At 44.3% G+C, this 21,473-nt stretch overlaps 1 protein-coding gene across 6 annotated transcripts in view; it reads left to right on the top strand.

Moving 5' to 3' along the window:
* PTPRT (protein tyrosine phosphatase receptor type T) overlaps positions 1 to 21,473 on the top strand; it is a 1,509,925-nt gene that overhangs the window by 1,312,956 nt on the left and 175,496 nt on the right. For all 6 annotated transcript variants that reach the window (XM_029612345.1, XM_029612346.1, XM_029612344.1 and 3 more), the window contains exon 14: positions 17,592 to 17,727. In XM_029612345.1, coding sequence (XP_029468205.1) covers positions 17,592 to 17,727 — 136 coding nt within the window. The remainder of the gene's footprint in view (positions 1 to 17,591; positions 17,728 to 21,473) is intronic.

The raw sequence follows: 21,473 nt of genomic DNA, 5'->3' as shown, positions 1-21,473 counted from the left end.
TGTGTCTGTTCCATCCATGCTTAAATTGTGCCTCTGTTCTGGTTCCTGTAACCTCTACTGGAAGTGTCCAGTACCCTCTCAGTGAGAAAGGTATTTTCTCACCTTCCTTTTGGGCTTCTCTCCCTTCCGCTTCCTTGCTTTGATGTCCCCTTGTCCTTGAGCTTCTCATTCTTTATTGAAGCCTGCTTAGCTATTTGAATATTTGTTCCATGTTTCTCCTTTCTTTTTTTCTGTGGTGTATATCTTTAATTCCTTCGGTCTCTCTTTGCATGGTTTATAGTGCAAGCCATGCACTAGTTTGGTGGCCTTTTGAATTGCTTCTATCTTGTCAATGTTCTTTTGTAGATGTTCTCTCCAGAATTGAATGCAATAACATGGAAGGGTCTCATCAAAGGCCTGTAGATGAGTAATATTGCCGCCCTCTTTTTTCCTAGTGATATCTCTCTCTGGGTTCAATTTCCCCATTCTGTGTCTTTGGAGGGTGGGGGGCAAAAAAGTGCTGAATGAATCAGGTCCTTTATGCAGCTTTCCCAGCTGCTTTGTCACCCTTGAGGTAATTGGAAATGATCACCCACAGGTATCCCTTTAATTTGGTGACTTCTAGTTCCTCCCCTCATGCATGGCATTTGATGCTTGGATTTCTACATTCCCAAATGCATGATTTTGCATTTTTTGGACTAAAATGTAATTGCATACATTTGACCATTTATTTATTTACTAAAACCTTCTGTGCCACATTAGCCAAAATTGTAAGCAACTTGCAAAGAAAATATACATAAAATCAGAATTAGAACAAATATATATATATATATATATACATAGATACATACTCCATATTAAACAAAAATAAACAGCAAAATTATTAGTGTACCTCTTTTAACCAATAACAGCAGTTTCCTCATATATCTTCACTTGTATTAGGGAAATGTTAGGCCAAACAACTAATGGCCAAATTTTAAATCGACCACGCGTGCAAATATAGTCACTTACACATGTGGCGCACCACACACATTTTCAAAAGGGCCCAGCCATGCGCATAAGTGATGATACATGCACAATTGCTAGTCCCTGAAAAGGGGGTGGGTCGGTGGGGGCATGGGTGGGGCAGGACAGAGGCTGTCTGGGACAGTGGCCGCAGTCCCAGGAAAGTGCTCGCTGGCAGTCGGACAGCATGCGCAAACTACTTCTGGTCCAGGAAAGCAGCAAGTAGTGAAACAAAAAAATGTAAGTTTCTAGGATGGGTTAAGGAGTAGAGGGGAAGAGGGGAGGGGTTTAGGTAGGGGGTAGGGAATGGGGAAAGGCCCGATTTCGTTGCCGCACATAATCTACTAAAATCCCCCTCCCTTTGCATGCTGCCCGCACATGCGCACGTTTTTAAAAAATCCGGCACACATGTGCGCACGGCCCATGAATCTTATAACATGCTCTCATACTCACATGCTCACATAACATTTTATAACATGCCCACATGCTCACATGCTCACATAACATGTTATAAAATCCGCGCATCCATGTGTATGTGCCGGGAACCGTGTGCACATGGATGCACGCACGTACCTTTTAAGATCTACACCTAAATTTTCAAGTTCCATTTAAATCTTTTGAAACAGGTCTTTCTATGCAGCGTGTCTGGAAGACGATTCCATAACATAGGGCAAACATGTGCTTCCTGCATTCTGTAAGCCTCGCTGCCCAAACCGAAGGAATATCAAAAAGGCACTGCCTTGTAGATCTCAGACTCCTTTCTGGCCTGTAGATCTTTAATGGTACACTTATTTACTGGGGAGCATGATTATTCATAGCTCTGTGAATTAAGGGAAATATTTTGAAAGTAATTCTCCACTTAATGGGTTGCCAATTTAGTGAAAAACAAATGGGTGTAATGTGATCGAACCAGCATGATCCAGTAAGGACACATGCTGCCCAGTTCTGAATATCTGTAGCACTCACTATGTAGATGAAGGAAAGCCTAGATAAACTGAGTTGCATTAATCTATTCCTGTCAAGACCAAGGCCTGGAGGAGTCTATTAAAATGATATGGCAGCAAAAACAGTTTAAGATTCCAAAGCATTCCTAAGTCAGTGGATCTTTGAGTCTAATAATCTCAGTCTTCTCAATGTTTAAAGCCAGTCTATTGTTAGTAAGCCATGTCTTAATAGTTTGAAGATAAATCATCATTATACCTAAAGAAGTTTTTATACCTGATGTAATGGGAAAGAAAAATTGAATATCATTGGGATACTTTTCAAAATGATATACGAAAATAGCAATTTTCAAAAGTCCATTTACCTACTTAAAATACATGTATATGCATAAAACCTACTGGCAATTTAATAGCATATATGCTAGTAATTTTTAAAAGCCCACTTTTGGATAATAGGAGGACTAGGGGGCATTCCACGAAGTTAGCAAGTAGCATATTTAAGACAAATCGGAGAAAATTCTTTTTCACTCAACGCACAATTAAGCTCTGGAATTTGTTGCCAGAGGATGTGGTTAGTGCAGTTAGTGTAGCTGGGTTCAAAAAAGGTTTAGATACGTTTTGGGAGGAATAGTCCATTAACAGCTATTAATCAAGTTTACTTAGGGGCAGATTTTTAAAAAATACGCGAGCGCGTACTTTTGTTCGCGCACCAGGCGCGAACAAAAGTACGCTGGATTTTATAAGATACGCGCATAGCCGCGCGTATCTTATAAAATCCGGGGTTGGCGTGCGCAAGGGGGTGCACATTTGTGCAACCTGCGCGCGCCGAGCCCAGCGCGAGCTGCCTGTTCCCTCCGAGGCCGCTCCGATTTCGGTGCGGCCTCGGAGGGAACTTTCCTTCGCCCTCCCCCCACCTTCCCCTCCCTTCCCCTACCTAACCCACCCCCCCGGCCCTATCTAAATCCCCCTCTTAACTTTGCGTGTGTCGGCTGGCAGCCCCGCTCTGTCCTCCGGTCCCAGGGGCTGGTCCGGAGGCCTCGAGCACGCCCCCGGGCCGGCGCCACGCCCCCCAGGCCCGCCCCCGAAATGCCGGGGCACGCCTCCGAAACGCCACGTCGTTTTGGGAACGCCCCGGACACGCCCCCTCCCTCCCCTTTTCGAAAGCCCCGGGACTTACGCGCGCCAGCGGCCTATGCAAAATAGGCGCGCGGGCCTTTTAAAATCCGCCCCTTAGGGAATAGCTACTGCTATTAATTGCTAGAGATGTGAATCGTGTCCTCGATCGTCTTAACGATCGATTTCGGCTGGGAGGGGGAGGGAATCGTATTGTTGCCGTTTGGGTGTGTAAACTATCGTGAAAATCGTTAATATCGTGAGCCGACACACTAAAACCCCCTAAAACCCACCCCGACCCTTTAAATTAAATCCCCCACCCTCCCGAACCCCCCCCCCCCAAATGCTTTAAATTACCTGGGGATCCAGCGGTAGTCCAGAACGGCGGCGGTCCGGAACGGCCCCCTCAATTGAATCCTGTTGTCTTCAGCCGGCGCCATTTTGCAAAATGGCAGGAGATCGACTGCAGGAGGTCGTTCAGCGGCGGTCCGGAACCCCCGCTGAACGACCTCCTGCAGTCGATCTCCTGCCGGCGCCATTTTCCGTACGGAAAACGATTCGCGGCAAGAAATCGCTTCCTGAACCCCGCTGGACTCCCAGAAACTTTTGGCCAGCTTGGGGGGGCCTCCTGACCCCCACAAGACTTGCCAAAAGTCCAGCGGGGGTCCGGAACGACCTCCTGCATCGAATCATTTTTGTCTATGGCCGCCGCCATTTTGCGGCGGCCATTTTGCAAAATGGCGCCGGCTGAAGACAACAGGATTCAATTGAGGGGGCCGTTCCGGACCGCCGCCGTTCTGGACCACCGCTGGATCCCCAGGTAATTTAAAGCATTTGGGGGGGGTTCGGGAGGGTGGGGGATTTAATTTAAAGGGTCGGGGGTGGGTTTTAGGGGGTTTTAGTGTGCCGGTTTTCCTGCCCTCCCTCTTCCCCCGATTTACGATTTTTTAACGATAAATCGGGGGAATTGGTATTGTATCGTGGCCCTAACGATTTTTGACGATTTAAAATATATCGGACGATATTTTAAATCGTCAAAAACGATTCACATCCCTATTAATTGCATCAATAGCATGGGATCTTCTTGGTGTTGGGTAATTGCCAGGTTCTTGTGGCCTGGTTTGGCTTCTGTTGGAAACAGGATGCTGGGCTTGATGGACCCTTGGTCTGACCCAGCATGGCAATTTCTTATGTTCTTATGTAAATGCATTTACATACGTAAAGCCCGGTTTTAAGCACATAATTCTTTTGAAAATTAATCTCCATCAGCCGGGCTTCCTCTCCATCAGCCGGGCTTCCTCTCCCGGAACCGGTGTTGGATACGGCGGTCTACGTGACCTGCCAGATCGATAAGATCATTCAAGTTGTCCGGGAGATCCCTAGCCGCCAATTTGTCCTGAAGTCTTGGGGAGAGACCCTCCAGAAATATGCCATGCAGGCTATCGCTTCCCCAGTTCAACTTGGCTGCAAGGGTCTGAAACTCTACAGCGTACTCAGCAAGGGCCGGTTACCCTGGCGTAGCTGAAGTAATTCGGATGTGACTGTAGGTCCACGGGAGGGCTCATTGAAGATCCGTCAGAAAGTGGAAACAAATTGTACCAGACTGGCTAGGTGGGAGTCCTGTCGCTCCCTTAGCAAAGAGGCCAATGCCAGTGGTTTCCCATCCAATAACGAAATGATGTAGCTGGTCTTGATCCGATCTGTGGGAAACTGAGCTGGCAGTAGGTTGAACTGAATAAAACATTGATTAAGGAAACCTCTGCACAGCTTCACATCCTCAGAGTACCGCGATGGTGCTGGTAATTGTATGGGCATGGTTGGTACGGCGTCGGCTCCGGCTACTGGTACCAGAGGGCTGGGTGCGGTGGTTCCGTCGATTCAGTCAACTAACCTCTGCACAGTCGTCATCAGGGATTTGATGCAGGTTTGCTGCTGTTGCAACCTTTGTGCAATACCTGGAATGGCTTTCAGGCTTGAGAGATCCGCCGGTCCATGGCCTTGCAAACTGTTAGGTTTGTAGACCCTTGGGCCAGCTGAGACTGCAGGTGTTGTATTGTGGGGACCCACAGTAGGTGCCGCAGCCGGAAGGTGGCGCTGAAGAGGTGTCCCGAAGAAGGCTTCACCACTGGAAGCCCGAGGTCCCCCCAGGAGGGGCCCGTAGGGACCCAGGCCACTTGGACTTAGGTGTGACCCTATGCGACCAAGGATCAAGGAAGCGGCCGAAGAGATGGTCGATGGGAGCGGCTGGGCCCAGGAGGCCAGAAGAGTCTTCAACCTCGGAAGCCCGCAGCTCCTCCGGGAGGAGCCCGTGAGAGCCCGAGCCGCTGGGACTTAGGAGAATCCTCTAGGCAAGCAAGTACTGGATACCTGTAGACCACGAAGAAGCTGAAGTCGGAGTCAATGTACGAAGCAGGATCAGAAGTCAGGGGCGGAAGCTGAAGTCGGAGTCGATGGACAAAGCAGGGTCAAAAGCCAGAAGTCAGAAGTCCAAAGCCAAGATAGCTAGGAGTCCGGGGACAGCAACTAGCAATTCCTAAGAGCGAACATCGTTGCAAGGCGAGATAGGAATGTGGCTGCAGGGTTTAAATATCCCTGCAGCATCTGACGTCAGCTTGAGGGTGGCGCTGGAGTTTCCCGCGCTGGTCCCTTTAAATGAGGAGCTCCGGCGCATGCGTGTAGGGGGCGGGGCCAGCCGCGGCAGAACGCTGGTGTCTCCCTCGAGGAGGGAGCGCCACATCAGAGGCCAGAACAGGCCCGGACAAGGCACCAGTGGCCCAGACCGGGGCAGAAGTAAGTAAAGGTCCCGGGGCACGGCCCGGGACCACAACATGCAGCCTGCCCAGTTGAGCTTATTCTGCTGGATTCCTACCGCTCTGAGCAGATGTGCATGCAAATTCTCTTACACAAACCAACACCAGCTCCCTGCCATCACCACCACCAGAACCAATGCCTTTCTCCCAACCCTTTTCCCATCACTGCCTTACATATCTATTCAAGCATGCCTGAAGTCTGTTAGAGTGCTGGCCTCCGCCAGTAGGGCCGTTTCAAGCCTTCTCATCTTTCTCTCGGACTCTTACAAAATTAGCAATTACTCTCAGAGAGGATATAGTTGCGATGGAGAAGGTACAGAGAAGGGCGACCAAAATGATAAAGAGGATGGAACAGCTCCCCTAAGAAGAAAGACTGAAGAGGTTAGGGCTGTTCAGCTTGGAGAAGAGACAGCTGAGGGGGGATATGATAGAGGTCTTTAAGATCATGAGAGCTCTTGAACGAGTAGATGTGAATCAGTTATTTACACTTTCGGATAATAGAAGGACTAGGGGGCATTCCATGAAGTTAGCAAGTAGCACATTTAAGACGAATTGGAGAAAATTATTTTTCTCTCAACGCACAATTAAGCTCTGGAATTTGTTGCCAGAGGATGTGGTTAGTGCAGTTAGTGTAGCTGGTTCAAAAAAGGTTTGGATAAGTTTTTGGAGGAGTAGTCCATTAACGGCTATTAATCAAGTGTACTTAGGGATTAGCCACTGCTATTAATTGCATCAATAGCATGGGATCTTCTTGGTGTTGGGTAATTGCCAGGTTCTTGTGACCTGGTTTGGCCTCTGTTGGAAACAGGATGCTGGGCTTGATGGACCCTTAGTCTGACCCAGCATGGCAATTTCTTATGTTCTTATGTTCTTATTCAAAATTGCAGGCCTAGTCTGACTGTAGTCTACAAATTGGGTTAAGATATAAATTGAATAAAGTGGCAGAGAGTGAAGATCCTTATGATACTCATGTGGATAGTGGAAACCAATCAGAAGTCAGTTAATTATATCGAACCACTTGTGAGTGATCGGAAAGATATCACTTGAACCAAAGCAAAATAGTCCTAGCAACCCTAATCTCACTTAAGCAAGTCAATAAAACATCATGATCATCAGTGTTAGTGTCAAATCATTATTCATCTTTTTTACCCACTCTGATAGATGTGCTGTGCTGCAAATTTTTCAAATAATCTACAAATAGATATACTTTCCCTTCTAAACCTTCTCCATTGTTGCTTATTACAACAAGGGCATTGAAGAGGACTGGACTTAGCACTAATCTTTCTGGCACCCCACTGAGGACTTTCCCTTCACCAGAGTAGACCTAGTCCTGGGGGAATTCTGCGCTACTGTGGAGCACAGAAATTGCACAGAATTCCCCCCTGCGCAGAATTGCCAAATTCTGCGCAAAAAATAGCAGAGGAGACCCTGGCATGCCGCGAATGGAGCACTTCCCTCGTGGCCACGGGACGCGCTCCATTCGCGGTGAAGATGAAGGCCCGGCGTGCCGTTCGCAGAGAAAAGGGAAGGCCCCTGTGTGCCACGAACGGCGCACCCGGGCCTTCATCTTCGCTGCAAACGAAGTGCGTCCCGTGGCACACGGGGGCCTTCCCTTTTCACCGCAAACGGCATGCTTGCCTTTATCTTCACTGCGAACAGAGCGCGTCCCACGGCACACACGGGACGCGCTCCGTTTGCGGCATGCCGGAGAGAGAGAATGTGTGTGTGAGAGAGGGGAGTGGAGGGTGAGAGAGAGCTTGGGAGATAAGGTGGGTGGGTGGTTGCCGGTGAGTGAGAATGTGTGTATGTGAGAGAGGGGAGGAATGTGGGGGAGGGGAAGGTGAGAGAGAGCATGGTTGGTAAGAGGGGGGTGGGGGGATGCTTGATTGTGCGTTTCAGAGAGGGAACCTATATGAGGGGAGCATGAGAGAAAACAGGAGGGTGTGAGAGAGAGAGCATGGGAGGTAAGAGGGGGAGTGGGGGGATGCTTGAGTGTGGGTTTCAGAGAGGGAGCCTATATGAGGGGAGTGGTGTGGGGGAGGGGAGGGTGAGAGAGAGCAGGAGGGTGTGAGAGAGAGCATGGGATGTAAGACGGGGAGTGGGGGGATGCTTGAGTGTGGGTTTCAGAGAGAGGGAGCCTATATGAGGAGATTGTGAAGGAGTGTGTATGTGTGAGAGATTGGGAGCTTGTGTGTATGAAAAAGGGATTGTGTATATGTGAGGGTGCTAGCCTGTGTGAATGGATTGTGTCAGGTCCGCTTACAAAAGGTCCCCTCTCCCAAACTCATTCACCACATTTCCACGAAAAGAACGTGCCTTTTCTTTAGCAGGACCTTCACTTTGGAACTCCATGCCTCCAGATTTACACCAGGAATACTGTCCCCTGACCTTCAAAAAAAACCTAAAAACCTGGCTGTTCAAACAAGCATTTCCAGATTCTAATCCCTCAATTCACCCCAACTGAATCCCCTCCTTCCCGCCCGGATCCCTAAGTTAGGACTACAGTACATTATTTTCTATATCAACTGTTATATGATAATCAAATACAATTCACTTTACAATGTTATCAATCGTTATTGTTACCTCACTATAATATGTTACCTCTCACCTACTGTTCCTCCAACCTGCTATCCTTCTTCCCCTCAACCAAGTTTCTTATCCCCCTGTTCTATGTAACTTACTTTCCTTTCTAAGTTATATTACCCCTGTTCCATGTTAACCGATGTGATATGCTTCATGAATGTCAGTATAGAAAAGTTTTAAATAAATAAATGTGAGACAGAGCCTGTGTGAAGAGGTGCATGAGAGAGAGAGACATAGCTAGCCTGTGTGAGGATGTATGTGTGAAAGAGAAAGGAAGCTTGTGTGGGTGTGTATGCAAGAGAGAGGGCCCTGTGTGAGGGGATGTGTGTGTGTGTGTTTGTGTGTGTGTGTGCGAGAGAGTTAGAGAGCCTGTATGAGGATGTGTGTATGTGTACTAGAGAGAGGGAGCATGTGTGTGAGAGAGGGAGGGGCAGAGGGAGCCTGTGTGAAGGGCAGTACTGAGAGCAAGGTCAAACTCTGGGATTGGCAATAGAGTGGAAGGGGTTGAGCATAGAGGTGGAGGGGAGAGGTACTGGCAGGTGGAGGAGTTGGGGCCTGAGAGGGCAAAGTGGCCAGGGGAGTAGGGAGAGTGAGTGGAAGGGACACTCTTACAGTGAATTTCTAGGGAAATTCTGCTCAAAATATTTAAAATTCTGCATCTTTAAGTAATAACTTTTTTCTGTATTAATTTAAAATGTAATTACTTAAAGACTGTCATGTAAATTGTGTTATTTTGTCCAATATAAAGTTTGCAGAAATTTGCAGAATTTTAAGTTTTTGTGTGCAGAATTTTAAATTTTTTTGCACAGAATTCCCCTAGGAGTAGACCATATTGATTAGAGATGTGAATCGTGTGCCAGATCGTCTTAACGATCAGATTCAACTGCGGGGGGGCTCGAATCTGATCGTTAAGATATGTGAATTGGAATCGTTTCCGATTCCAATTCACATTTTTTTAGGAGGCCCGCACCGCAAAAAAAAACAAAAAACACATCCGACCCTTTAAATCGACCCCCCCCCCCCTCCCGACCCGACCCATCGCTAATTATTTTTTTACGGAGGCCCGCGCCACAAAAAAAACAAAAAAAACCATCCGACCCCTTAAATCGACCCGACCCATCGCTAATTATTTTTTTACGGAGGCCCGCGCCGCAAAAAAACCAAAAAAACCCATCCGACCCCTTAAATCGACCCCCCCCCTCCCGACCCGACCCATCGCTATTTTTTTTTTACGGAGGCCCGCGCCGCAAAAAAAAAAAAAAAACCCATCTGACCCTTTAAATCGACCCCCCCCAAAACCTTTTAAAGTTACCTGGTGGTCCAGGGGGGCCTCGGGAGACCTCGGGGAGAGATCCAGGGGGGCCTTGGGGAGAGGAGAGATCCAGGGGGACTTCGGGGAAAGATTTCCCAGGCATCACCTGTTCTAAAAAAAAAAAAAAAAAAGGTGCCGATGCCCCTTTGCCCTTACCATGTGACAGGATATCCGTGCCATTGGTCGGCTCCTGTCACATGGTAGGAGCACTGGATGGCCGGCGCCATCTTTAAAGATGGCGCCGGCCATCTTTACTCATCAGCCCATAGTATAATATGGGCTGATGAGTAAAGATGGCCGGCGCCATCTTTAAACATGGCACCGGCCATCAGCCCATAGTATAATATGGGCTGATGAGTAAAGATGGCGCCGGACATCCAGTGCTCCTACCATGTGACAGGGGCCGGCTAATGGCACGGATACCCTGTCACATGGTAAGGGCAAAGGGGCATCGGCGCCATTTTTTTTTTTTTTTAGAACAGCTGATGCCTGGGAAATCTTTCCCCGAGGCCCCCCTGAATCTCTCCTCTCCACGAGGACCCCCTGGCTCTCTCCCCGAGGACCCCCTGGACCACCAGGTAACTTTAAAAGGTTTTGGGGGGGTCGGGAGGGGGGGTCGATTTAAAGGGTCAGATGGGTTTTTGTTTTTTTTTGCGGCGCGGGCCTCCATAAAAAAAAATAGCGATGGTTCGGGTCGGGAGGGGGGGGGGGTCGATTTAAAGGGTCAGATGTTTTTTTTTTTTGCGGCGCAGGCCTCCGTAAAAAAAAAATAGCGATGGGTCGGGTCGATTTAATGGGTCAGGGTGGGTTTAGGGGCTTTTTTTGGTGTGCCCTATTTAACGATACAATACAAATGCCCCTGACGATAAATCATGGGCATTTGTATTGTATCGTGCACTCTAACGATTTTGGACGATTTTAAAATTATCTGACGATAATTTTAATCGTTCAAAAACGATTCACATTGCCATTCTTCAGTCTTTTTACTCAGCAACATTGTCACCTAGTCTTGCTAGTTTTCCTACCATTCTTCTATGTTAGTGTCTAAAGCTTTATTGAAATCTGGATAGTCCGTCATTTATTGCGTCCCCCTGAACTATTTCAAATTGTACAGCAATATGTACTGTGCTTGTCTTTAGATAATTAGCTTTTGATCACCAGAGAAAATACTTGTAGTCCTTTTTCAATATCACCTGATACAACAGGAACATAAAGACTCAGGTGATCAGGACCATAAGTCCACCCTTACAGACAGGTGCAACATAGATGAAATAGAATTTTGATAATTTATCAAACAATGCTGAAGGCAATTTTTCATACTTATCTTGCAGTGGCATACCATGCCTCAGGCTGTTGCTAACACATTATGCTTTTCATCTCCTTACAACTAAGGTTACCTAGAAATATTATAAGATGGTATAGATTTACAGTTTCCTTCAATAAAGTAGATGGATCCAATGAAAAATATATTTCCTGGCAATATGCTAAATGGACAGATAGTAGGGATGAGAAAATCTTGTTTAATGCCATTTGTTAAATAATATTGTTACCTGTGATGCCTTCATCATGGAATAAAAATTAACATTTTATCTTGGGGGTGTTGATCCTATCATCTGAAATAAAATGTTTTCTTGTTGAAATGGTGACAAAATAAAGCATTTTGGACTGGTCTGAAACCAGCAAACATCGATGACTATTGTTGCCTCTCTCATTATTGTTGCAAAAGTTTAGTAACATTAATCTTTACCCCAAATTCCCACGAAGTCCACTTAGGGCCTCCTTTTCCAAGCCACTTGCACACGATAAGGGACCTTTCACATGCAAAAAGTCCCTTATGCGTGCGATACCAGGATGGGGGCGGAGTCAGCCCTGGAAGAGGAGTAGTCGGGGCATCACCGGGGCCGACTCTGCGCCGACGCCGCGGACAGCGAAAAGGTAAGTGCCTTTTCACTGCCTATTTCGCTCCCAATAGCTACACCTCCTATGGTGGCGCTATTGGGTGCAAAACTGGCAGCGATCGCACCACAACGGTGCGATCGCTGCCGGCTAGCGCAGGCCCGCCCCCCGTTTCGGCCCCCCGCCCCTCATCTTCCAAAGTATCGCAGGCCTGCGATACTTTAGAAAATGAGGGCCTTAGATTGCTCGTTTGCCTCTTGTCTTCCTTCAAACTCCAGTGTTGCATCTCCAGAGCATGTTTCCTACCATCATATTTGGTTGAGACAGTGCTAGCTTTAAGTGACAGGATTGTTGTAGCAGTTCTTCTGAAATTCCACAGCAGGTTTTGTTCTAATGCATTTTATTTTGCAAGCTGCAAAGCCCTAATTTCAGGCTCCAAAGGGTTCAGGTTTTTGGAGAGTTAAGCATTGTGGGCTGTAAAATTTGATCTGCTTAAGTTTACTCTTCAGGAGCAATGAACTTTAAAAGCCAGACGTGCGCCAAAATCAGGAGATGGACATGCATCTAGCCCTTCCGCGTGACCACCAGATTTTATAAGGTGGCTGGAAGTGTGCACAAGTGCCTATGCGCAGATCTCACATTGGCCAAAAAAGAGACATGGGGTGGGTTGGGAGTGGGCAGGGCATGGACATCTTGGGGCGTGGCCAAGAAATGTGTGCCCGAGTAGCTATGCACCTGGAGGTGCGTCCAGGTCCAGTGCTGCGTAACTGTACTTCTGCTAAGGATGAGGGAGAAGTCAGAAAAATAACATTTACAGGCATCTAGGAAGTGCTTGAGACTTCTGGGGGGAGTGCAGGCTAAAGAACCAGGGAGATTTGGAGGACCTAGCTTTAGACTGGGCGAACTGGTGGATGAACTGGTGAAACTGGTCATGGCTTGGACATGCGCCTGTCAGAAAATTTCCTCACTTACGTGGCTCAAACCCAACTTTCTCTGCTGGGTGTACACAAGCTTAAAATTAGGTGCACATATACGCATGCCTAAGCTATTTTATAACATGCGCGTAGATGTGTGCCCACGCGCCCATTTGAAAGTTACATCCTTGAAAGTAATTTATCCCTTTCTTAGAAATATGTAAACGTGAAGCATGATACAAAGCTTGTTTTACAAAAAAAAAAAAAAGATGCCGTATACATACGATAATGACAATAATAATGGCATTTGATTTATATCTCAGTGGAATAACTTTTCCTTTGTTAAAGCAGTAAACAAATCGGATGTCCACCATTCCCATGTGGGTGTCCCATGGACAGGCTTAGATAAGACTGCAGACCAAAGTAGTTAGATTGCAGATAGGGGTTCAACATATATCAAAACGTTGCTGAGTGGCATAGCTAGGCAAGTAACTTTGCCTATTTCACTTTATTAGGGTTTTCAGCTGCAACTGGCCAGCTAAAGTAGTGGCTGCAGGTTCTCATAATTCTAGCTGGCTAAATTTACCCTGCTGGCGCTGAATATCATTCTAGCCAGCTAAATTTAAAAGGCCCATTCTGGCAACATCCTGCTAAATTTGTGCAGGTGGTAATTTTGCACAAATAAATCCTACAGTCAGGCAAAAACCGGAGACAGCGGAAAATGAAGATATTTTCAACATATTTGTGAGCAACATTGTGAAAGGATTATCAGGAAAAATCTGAAATCTGGGTAGACATCCAAGAAGATGTGGAAAACATGAGGAGGGATGTAGTGAAGCTTGAGGAATGGTCTAGGGCAGGGGTCGGGAATCTTTTTGGCTGAGAGAGCCATGAACGCCACATATTTTAAAATGTAATTCCGTGAGAGCCATACTAACTACAACCCCCCACCCTCCTGACTCCCCCAAGACCTACCAAATTAATTTACTACAACCCCCTACTTTCCTGATGCCCCCAAGACCTGCCAAATTAATTTACTACAACCCCCCATCCTCCTAACCCCTCCCCCAAGACCTGCCAAAAGTCCCTGGTGATCCAGTGGGGGTCCAGGGCTCGCAGACAAATCTTTAATAAAAAAGTAAAAATCTAACAAAATCCCCCACCCTCCTGACGCCCCCCAACACCTCCAAAATTAATTTACTACAACCCCCACCTTCCTGACCCCTCCAAGACCTGCCAAAAGTCCCTGGTGGTCCAGCGGAGGTCCGGGAGCGATCTCCTGGACTTGGGCTGTCGGCTACCAGTAGTCAAAATGGCGCCGATGGCCCTTTGCCCTCACTATGTCACTGGGGCTACCGCCGCCATTGGTCGACCCCAGTGACATAGTGAGGGCAAAGGGCCGTTGGCACCATTTTGACTACTGGCAGCCGACAGGCCAAGTCCAGGAGATCACTCCCGGACTGCTCCTGGACCCCCGCTGGACCACCAGGGACTTTTGGCAGGTCTTGGGGGGCATCAGGAGGGCGGGGGATTTTGTTAGATTTTTACTTTTTTATTAAAGATTTGTCTGCAAGCCAGATGCAGCCATCAAAAGAGCCATATCTAGCTCCCGAGCCATAGGTTCCTGACCCCTGGTCTAGGGTCTGGCAGCTAAGATTTAATGCTAAAAAAATTAATTTATGCATTTGTACTGCAACCATCCAAGACAGAGGTATAGGGGGACAAATTCTTCTAAACACGAAAGAGGAGCAGGCTCTGGGGGTGATGTTAAGGTGGCCAAACGGATAAAGTGATGGTAAAAGCCAGAAAGATGCTTGGCTGCATAGGAAGAGAAATGGCCAGCAGAACAAAAGGAGATGATATTGCCCTTGTATAGGTTCCTGGTGAGACCTCATTTAGAATACTGTATTCAGTTCTGTAGTGTAGACAGCATCCTCAAAAGGATATAAACCAGTTGGAGTCAGTCCAGAGGGTGACTACTAAAATGATCAGTGGTCTTCGCTCTAGTGCATACAGGGTCAAACTTAAACATATATATACGATAGAGGAAAGGAGGGAGATATTCCAGTAGGACTAAAAGATCTGTTAAAACTCATCTTCTTTACAGATGCCTGGAACAGCCTCCCATCGAGGTAGTGGAGACAAGCACAGTATCTAAATTCAATAAAGCATGGGGAGAAAAACAAAGGATCTTTGAGGGATTATAAAATTGAATTAGTTGATGTGACTAGGCAGACTAGAAAGGCTATGTGGTTTTTTTTCTGCAATCATGCTTCTATGTTTTTATATTTCTGTCTATGAGAAATTAATTTTACCTATACTTCATTGCAAAGGCTGACTACATCTTAATTAAGATAAAGTACTTTATGTAATACTGATTTTATAAACCAATATATACTAAGGACTGACTGCTGCGAGCTACTGTATGCCATCAATTTTAAATGCTTTTTGTCCTCAACTAGGCCCATATCCAGTAAAGATTAACATTTTTGACAGCCAAGAACCTTAATTAGTTTCTTTTAGTAGCTAAGGAAGTTCAAATTTATAGCTTAGTACAAAGATATTCTTATAATATACATCTGCATCTCCCAGCTGTCTTGGCTGTGGACACCTGAGCATGCCAGGCTGTGCTTCCTCAACCAGCGGGAAAGGGACCAGGAAGGTTGCAACTCATCTGCATAGAGTGATCCACGTTCATTCGACCAGAAGGCAATAGCATCACATCAGCCTGACTTGTCAACAAAGCCTTCTGGTTACCCCAGGTTAGGTTATGTGCTTTGATTCCTAGGGCTCTACTATTTTTCTGAATGCTAACCCTCACAAAGCTTATTCTCCAGTGCAAACCATTCTAAACATTGAGTCCATTGCCCATTCTCTGTGTTTTTTATTTCCCTGGCCATATTCTCTTTTGTCATTTCCTCTGCTCTCAAACTTCAACAAGTTCTTCCTCTCATCTAGTCATTAACACTCTGCTTGAGTATATCTCATCTTTGTCACTATGATCACACCTCAACTTCAACGTATTCTTCTCTTCTGCCTCCCATTTGGAGTTATCAATCCCAGTCCTGGCTCTTCAAGGAAATGTTCACATCATCTGCTCTATTAACCCATTACTACTCTAATTCTATTACTATTTCCCTCCTTTCTCATGTTCCACATGGAAAGCCTGCTCAGTTCAAACTAACAGGGTCATTCTTTATTCTGTGATGTGCCGGTATCGTGTGCGGTACTGGATGCATCGCAGCAGTATTAGTCTAATTAGGGGAAGGGGAGGCTTGTGGGTGGGGTTTGGGCAGAATTATCTCCCGGCACGCTGCAGGCGATAATGTTTTTCACATTATTGCTGGCAGCACCGCAGGAAATAACTATGCCTTTTCCCATGGTGCTATGGGGACGATAGTATGCGGCATGGTCACATTGTGGTAGGCAAAACCGCACTGCCACAATGCGGCCGATTGCCCACTATCACCCCATCCCTTTTTTTTTTTTTTTTACACCTCATCATTCTGCTATAAATATAGCAGATAAATATAGCTATAAATATAGCAGAATGATGAATCTAGGGGTAACATACTAATGTACTAACCCAGGGTATTTTCTATGGGATGGTGGCCACTTTCCAAATGTTTGCTATGAATGCTAATGAGTTCATTTGTATCTGCAGCTCACTTCCACATAAAACATTTCTGTTGCTAACAGCCCCATCAGTGGGCTGCCATGTTTTAAAGGGGTCATGTGACCAACCACTCCCACGTCAACCTCTGTATTAAGAACTCCCTGGTGGTGCTAGTGCTCCTCCGTCCTGATCCCAGATCCCCTTGTGGGCGAAAAGAGTTAAACACCTCAGGGCTTGTAAAGCTCTGTCCCTTAAGCATCACCCTCGTGTCCCATCTAAATGATTTACACTGATAATCGGCCCCTTATCCCTCTTAGTTCCTCCCACCCAAGCTTACCCCGTTGGTGAGGGAGATCTTCTGGAAGCAGAAGTGATGCCTACTAGATCTTGCCCTATTGACACCATTTTCCGCAAAGCCTGTTTCATATACCTTTTCTCACCAAATATCCCACTAATCAGCTGATTTGCATGAATTTGTATCGCAGCATCTCAGTAGTGAGCAATTTCAATAAACTGGCATACATAAATGTTTTCTACAGCAATTTTGAGTGTGGCGTTTTGCAAACTTTTTCGAACTAGAATCTATTTTGTCAAAGAAATTCGTAATTTAGTGTTTCAGCTTCAAAAGCAGAAAATCACCTGCTTTTGGTTTAACCATATTTTCTACACATCTCCAATATTAGGGTAATGATGCAAAATACCTTTACTAAAGAAACTTTTTATTAAATGTGGAGGAGCAAGTTGTTTATTATGATGCCATAGATTCCACTCTGTTGAATATTGGCAAATCAGAGCTAGCGAGCTTTCCCAAAGAAAGGACTGTGCATATTTTTTAAAGAAATAGAGCATTTGTTAACAGCCATTGTTCTCAGCTAATATTTAACAAAAAATGTTTGTCAATGCAATACATTGTTTTCAATGCTTTTCAAATATCAAAACTCATCTCAGGAGTGAAGCAGCTGTCACCAGGGACTTGGTCACTATTAGTGGTAATAATGATGACAGCTTCATTAGTTAATGGTGTGAAGCAAAGTAAAAATGAATTAAAATGGGGTAATGAGGGAGAGAGTCTAAAAAGGGTAGCTGAATAGCTTATTAAAAAAAAAAAAAATTAATCAGATCCTGACATTTAACAATCGGTTTTCTTCCAGTCTCGTTTGGAAGGTTTATAAGGCAGCTTTTAAGAGCAATTTTCAGTATCCCACCTAAGTGAGAATGTGAGTAATTTTAAACCCATGGACCTGGTAAACAGTTTCAAGAAAACTGCAGGTGTATTTTTTTTCATTTGAAAATTCACTTATGCAAGTATCCCATGATAAAAGTACCTGCAAGCTTTGCTTCCTACTACTTTTTCTGACATGTTCAAAAGTGAACTCTTCTACAAGTTTTCTTTCTATTTGCTTTCCCTCTTCTTCATTTAAGGAGCTTCCACCCAGAATTCCAATTCAATAGAGCCAGAGAAGCAGGTTGACAACACTGTAAAAATGGCTGGCGTGATTGCAGGACTTCTGATGTTTGTTATCATTCTGCTTGGAGCTATGTTGACTATCAAGAGAAGGTAAGCTGATTAACCACACACTGGGTCATAATGGAAGGTATTTAATGTCTAGGAATGGGTGGTGAAAATAATTTAGTTTAGTTTCATTTTTTTCATTTTGGTATCTTTTTTCTTGAATTTGGTTTTCATTTCGTTTAATATTAATTTTGCTTAAGTTCGTTTGCTGAATAGAAATAAATATTACATTAAAAAAAAAAAAAAGAAACCAAAGAAAAGATAAAAAGAAACAGGCCCACCACTTCCCTGGAGTGCACTTACCCTTTCCACACATATCTCCAATGAAGAAAGGTGCAATCCTGCTCTGTGGGATCTCGCATAAAAATGGCACTGGTGCCATTTTTGAACAGGAGCTGGTGGGGCAGGAGTGATTGGGAATCGCAGGGATTTTTCTCTAATAAAAGTCTACCAAAAATGAATTTCATGCTTTTTTTTGTTTCATTTTTTAAATGAAGTGGAATATAAGTGTTTTATCATGTTTTTCATTTTGTTTAAAAACAAGTGCACACCCCTATTAATTTCTTACATATGACAAGAGTAACATTGTTGGTTTAAGGTTATTATACATAATAATGCCTATACAATACACAGTGTTTTCTATATTATTCCCTCTTTTCTGGATATATGCCAAATCCTGCAGGATATATCCAACATATACATATAATGAAGGTCATTGTTCTGCAAAATGGAACCCGTTATCTTCTATTCTGTGAGTACCTAATGAACCTTAAAGGAATCCTTCAGTGCAAAGAGTGGATGCATAGGCAATCCTTCAGGGGAAGCAACAATATGTAGAAATTGTTCATGCATTAACTTCTGGAGCTCTATTAGCTGAAAAGGAGCTGAATGGGTTATGAGCGGAGGTACCCAGTGAATATTCCTTCACTGGGGACAAGCTTCTTCCTAAAGCATGCTGAAGCTTGTAGCTTTATTCTCAGTAGCAAAATCAAGTGATTTGAAAGTTAATTTTACCCTCTTCATCTGTTTCTAATTCTCTTGCAAATGTTCCCCTTGATCTCTGGTCTTATATTGGAACTAGAGATAAAGGAACGTCTGCAAAATCAGTTTTTCTGAACAAACTGGGAAAATCAAACTTTTTGAGCCTGCCTTGGATTTTTCTCCACATTTTGAGTATGCAGCTCAGTGCTGGACATCTATCTTAAAGGATATTCAAAAAAAAGTGCTGCTAAGGTAATAAAGGGGCGCTGCGGGCTTACACATCCTGAAAGGTTCCCTGCTCTGAGACTATTTGTATTATTAAAAAGATGATTTAATTTATATCTTATTACGCCATACAGCTAGAGCAAAGACCCCCACAAGGATCTTGCAGACAATCTTTTTTACCAAAGAAGCTGCAAACAAAACAAGAGCATCCCATCCTGTAAGATTAATGGGTGATAGATTTTATCACTTGTAAAGGATGGGATTTGCTACTCAAGAAGCTATAATATTACGAACATTTCACTGTGCAATAGTTGTTGACCACAACATTAAATTCAGTTCAAAAAGTAAATGGGACAGATGTTTAGAGGAAAAATGTATTGGTGGTTATGATATGGCTACTTGCAAGGGAATTCTGCTAATCCATCAGCTCTGAGCTAAGCATCCTATTTAAGATTAGGAAGGAATTTTTTTTTCCAATGTTGCAGAATTAACTATCTACTGGTACACAGCATGCTTTCCTGGATGACCATATAGAGAGAAATGTGCACTCAGAATGTTGAGCTCAGTGGCTCCATGCTCGTCTTTCTACCTAATGACTATTTATGTAACTTTAAGTTTATAAACCCAGTAACTAAGGGGGTCATTTATCAAAATGCGATAAGGTGTTTTTGCATGTGATAGCACCATATTGTATGGTGTGATGCAAATTCTGAAAATAGGAGGAGTTAGGGGTGGAGAGTGGGCTGGGTTAGCCTGTCTGTGAAGAGCTATTGCACAGCTGTAACATCCAAATATGATGTGCCTGAACTTTTGAAACCACATAGGTCCCTTCTTCAGATGTCTATGTGAGCTTGAAAGGTCACTTAGCACATTATCTTTGGATACTTCTTATGTTGCCCCAATAAAAGGTATTACAGTCTGTAAAGTTCAACCGTCACCAGTCCAGAACCAATTCAGTGACTAGAGAACTATTCCCTGGGGAATTAGTAGAGAATCATTGGTTTGGTAGAGTTCATTTATTTGATTAACCGCCTGTCATTGGTACTGAAGGTGGTTTACAATTCAATATTATGAAAAAGTACATACAATATATAGAGAGCATACAACAGACATTTCTGAGCCTGCCCCCATTCAATATTAAACTAGCCATTCTTATGTATCAGAGGGTTTCAACAGTGCCTGTGGACCCTCCTGAATACCTTTGTTCCTTTGAATCTTATTAGATTTGGCAAAAAAAAAAAAAAATAATAATAATAATAATTCTTTGTGAATTTGGCCACATTGGGGTCAATTGTAAAAGGCTTACTTAGGAACTATTGGGTGAGTTTTCAAAGACATATGTGCATTAAAATTTGCATATATGCATGCAAGTAGTATCAACTTGCATACAAGCAATTTTATAAATCTCAAACATACACACACATATTTTTGCTTTCGCATACACATATATGCATGTAAAAAAGGGGTGGTCTAAGGGCGTTCTGAGATGGGGCCAACATTAACATTTACATGCACAAATTGCTATTTTAAAAGTCAAAGTATTCCAAAAAGAGCTAATTATTTTCCATTCAATTAAATCACAAAAAAGAAAAGGAAAAAAAAGAAAAGAAAAGAAAATTGTCACAAGGCTGTGCTCAAAAATTTTATCTTAGTTCAATGAGCACTGCCAAACCTTCATTGTGGACGTACACCGTCTCAACTTGCTTCCGGAGTTGCAGGAAACAGCAACCACATTGATGTACGGTAAGCACTTAAATGGAGGAATTAGACCAATCAAAACCAGGCAATGGCAGTCAATCAAGAAACAAAAAAGAAGAAAAAGGAAGGCGGCGTCAGTGACGTCATTAATTGATCAGCTGTAGATCGCAACTCAAAGGAACACATTCAGTTCTTGTTCACCGTTCAACCCTTTGGGTTGTAATGTATTGAGGAGGTTGATCCATTTCTGCTCGGCTTGCATTAATTTTCTGTTAAGATCCCCTCCACGCCAGTGAGGCAATATTTGCTGTATGACACAGACCCTTAGATCTTCAAATGTGTGCCCTTTTGTTAAACAATGAGGAACTAAAGGAGCACTTATCCGTTTAGTATTTATACTAGAACGATGTTCAATCATTCTCACTCTCAGTTGTCTCATGGTTTTACCCACGTATACCATTTGACATGGGCAAATGATAATATAAATGACACCCATAGATGTACATGTGGTGTTCTGTCGTAGCATAATAGTTAATGGGGGATTTTGTAATGTTAATTGTGTGTTATCCATCATGATGTATTAGAAGGGCTTTTAAAAGAGCAAAAAATGTAAACAGAGAATGGATTTTTTTGCCACCACAACCAGATCACAATGTGGAAAATATTCTGACATGTGTGATTCCTTTCACTCCAATGGCATCGATGGTCAAACAGACAATTTTTCAAAATTGGCATATTCTTCAGAACCATAGTGAATTTGGTGATCGCCCGAGGTTCACTTATACCAAAGGACCCAGTTTGAGGGATCAACTGGTACATTCAGATTCTTCGCCATTACAATTCAACAATGGTCAAGGAAGACATCAACCTTGTGGTAAATGCTCTGT

The sequence above is a fragment of the Rhinatrema bivittatum genome, chromosome 8, assembly GCF_901001135.1.
Source record: "Rhinatrema bivittatum chromosome 8, aRhiBiv1.1, whole genome shotgun sequence".
Classification (NCBI taxonomy): domain Eukaryota; kingdom Metazoa; phylum Chordata; class Amphibia; order Gymnophiona; family Rhinatrematidae; genus Rhinatrema; species Rhinatrema bivittatum.
Note: the sequence above shows the minus strand (reverse complement) of the source record. Positions and strands in the feature narration are given on the sequence as shown.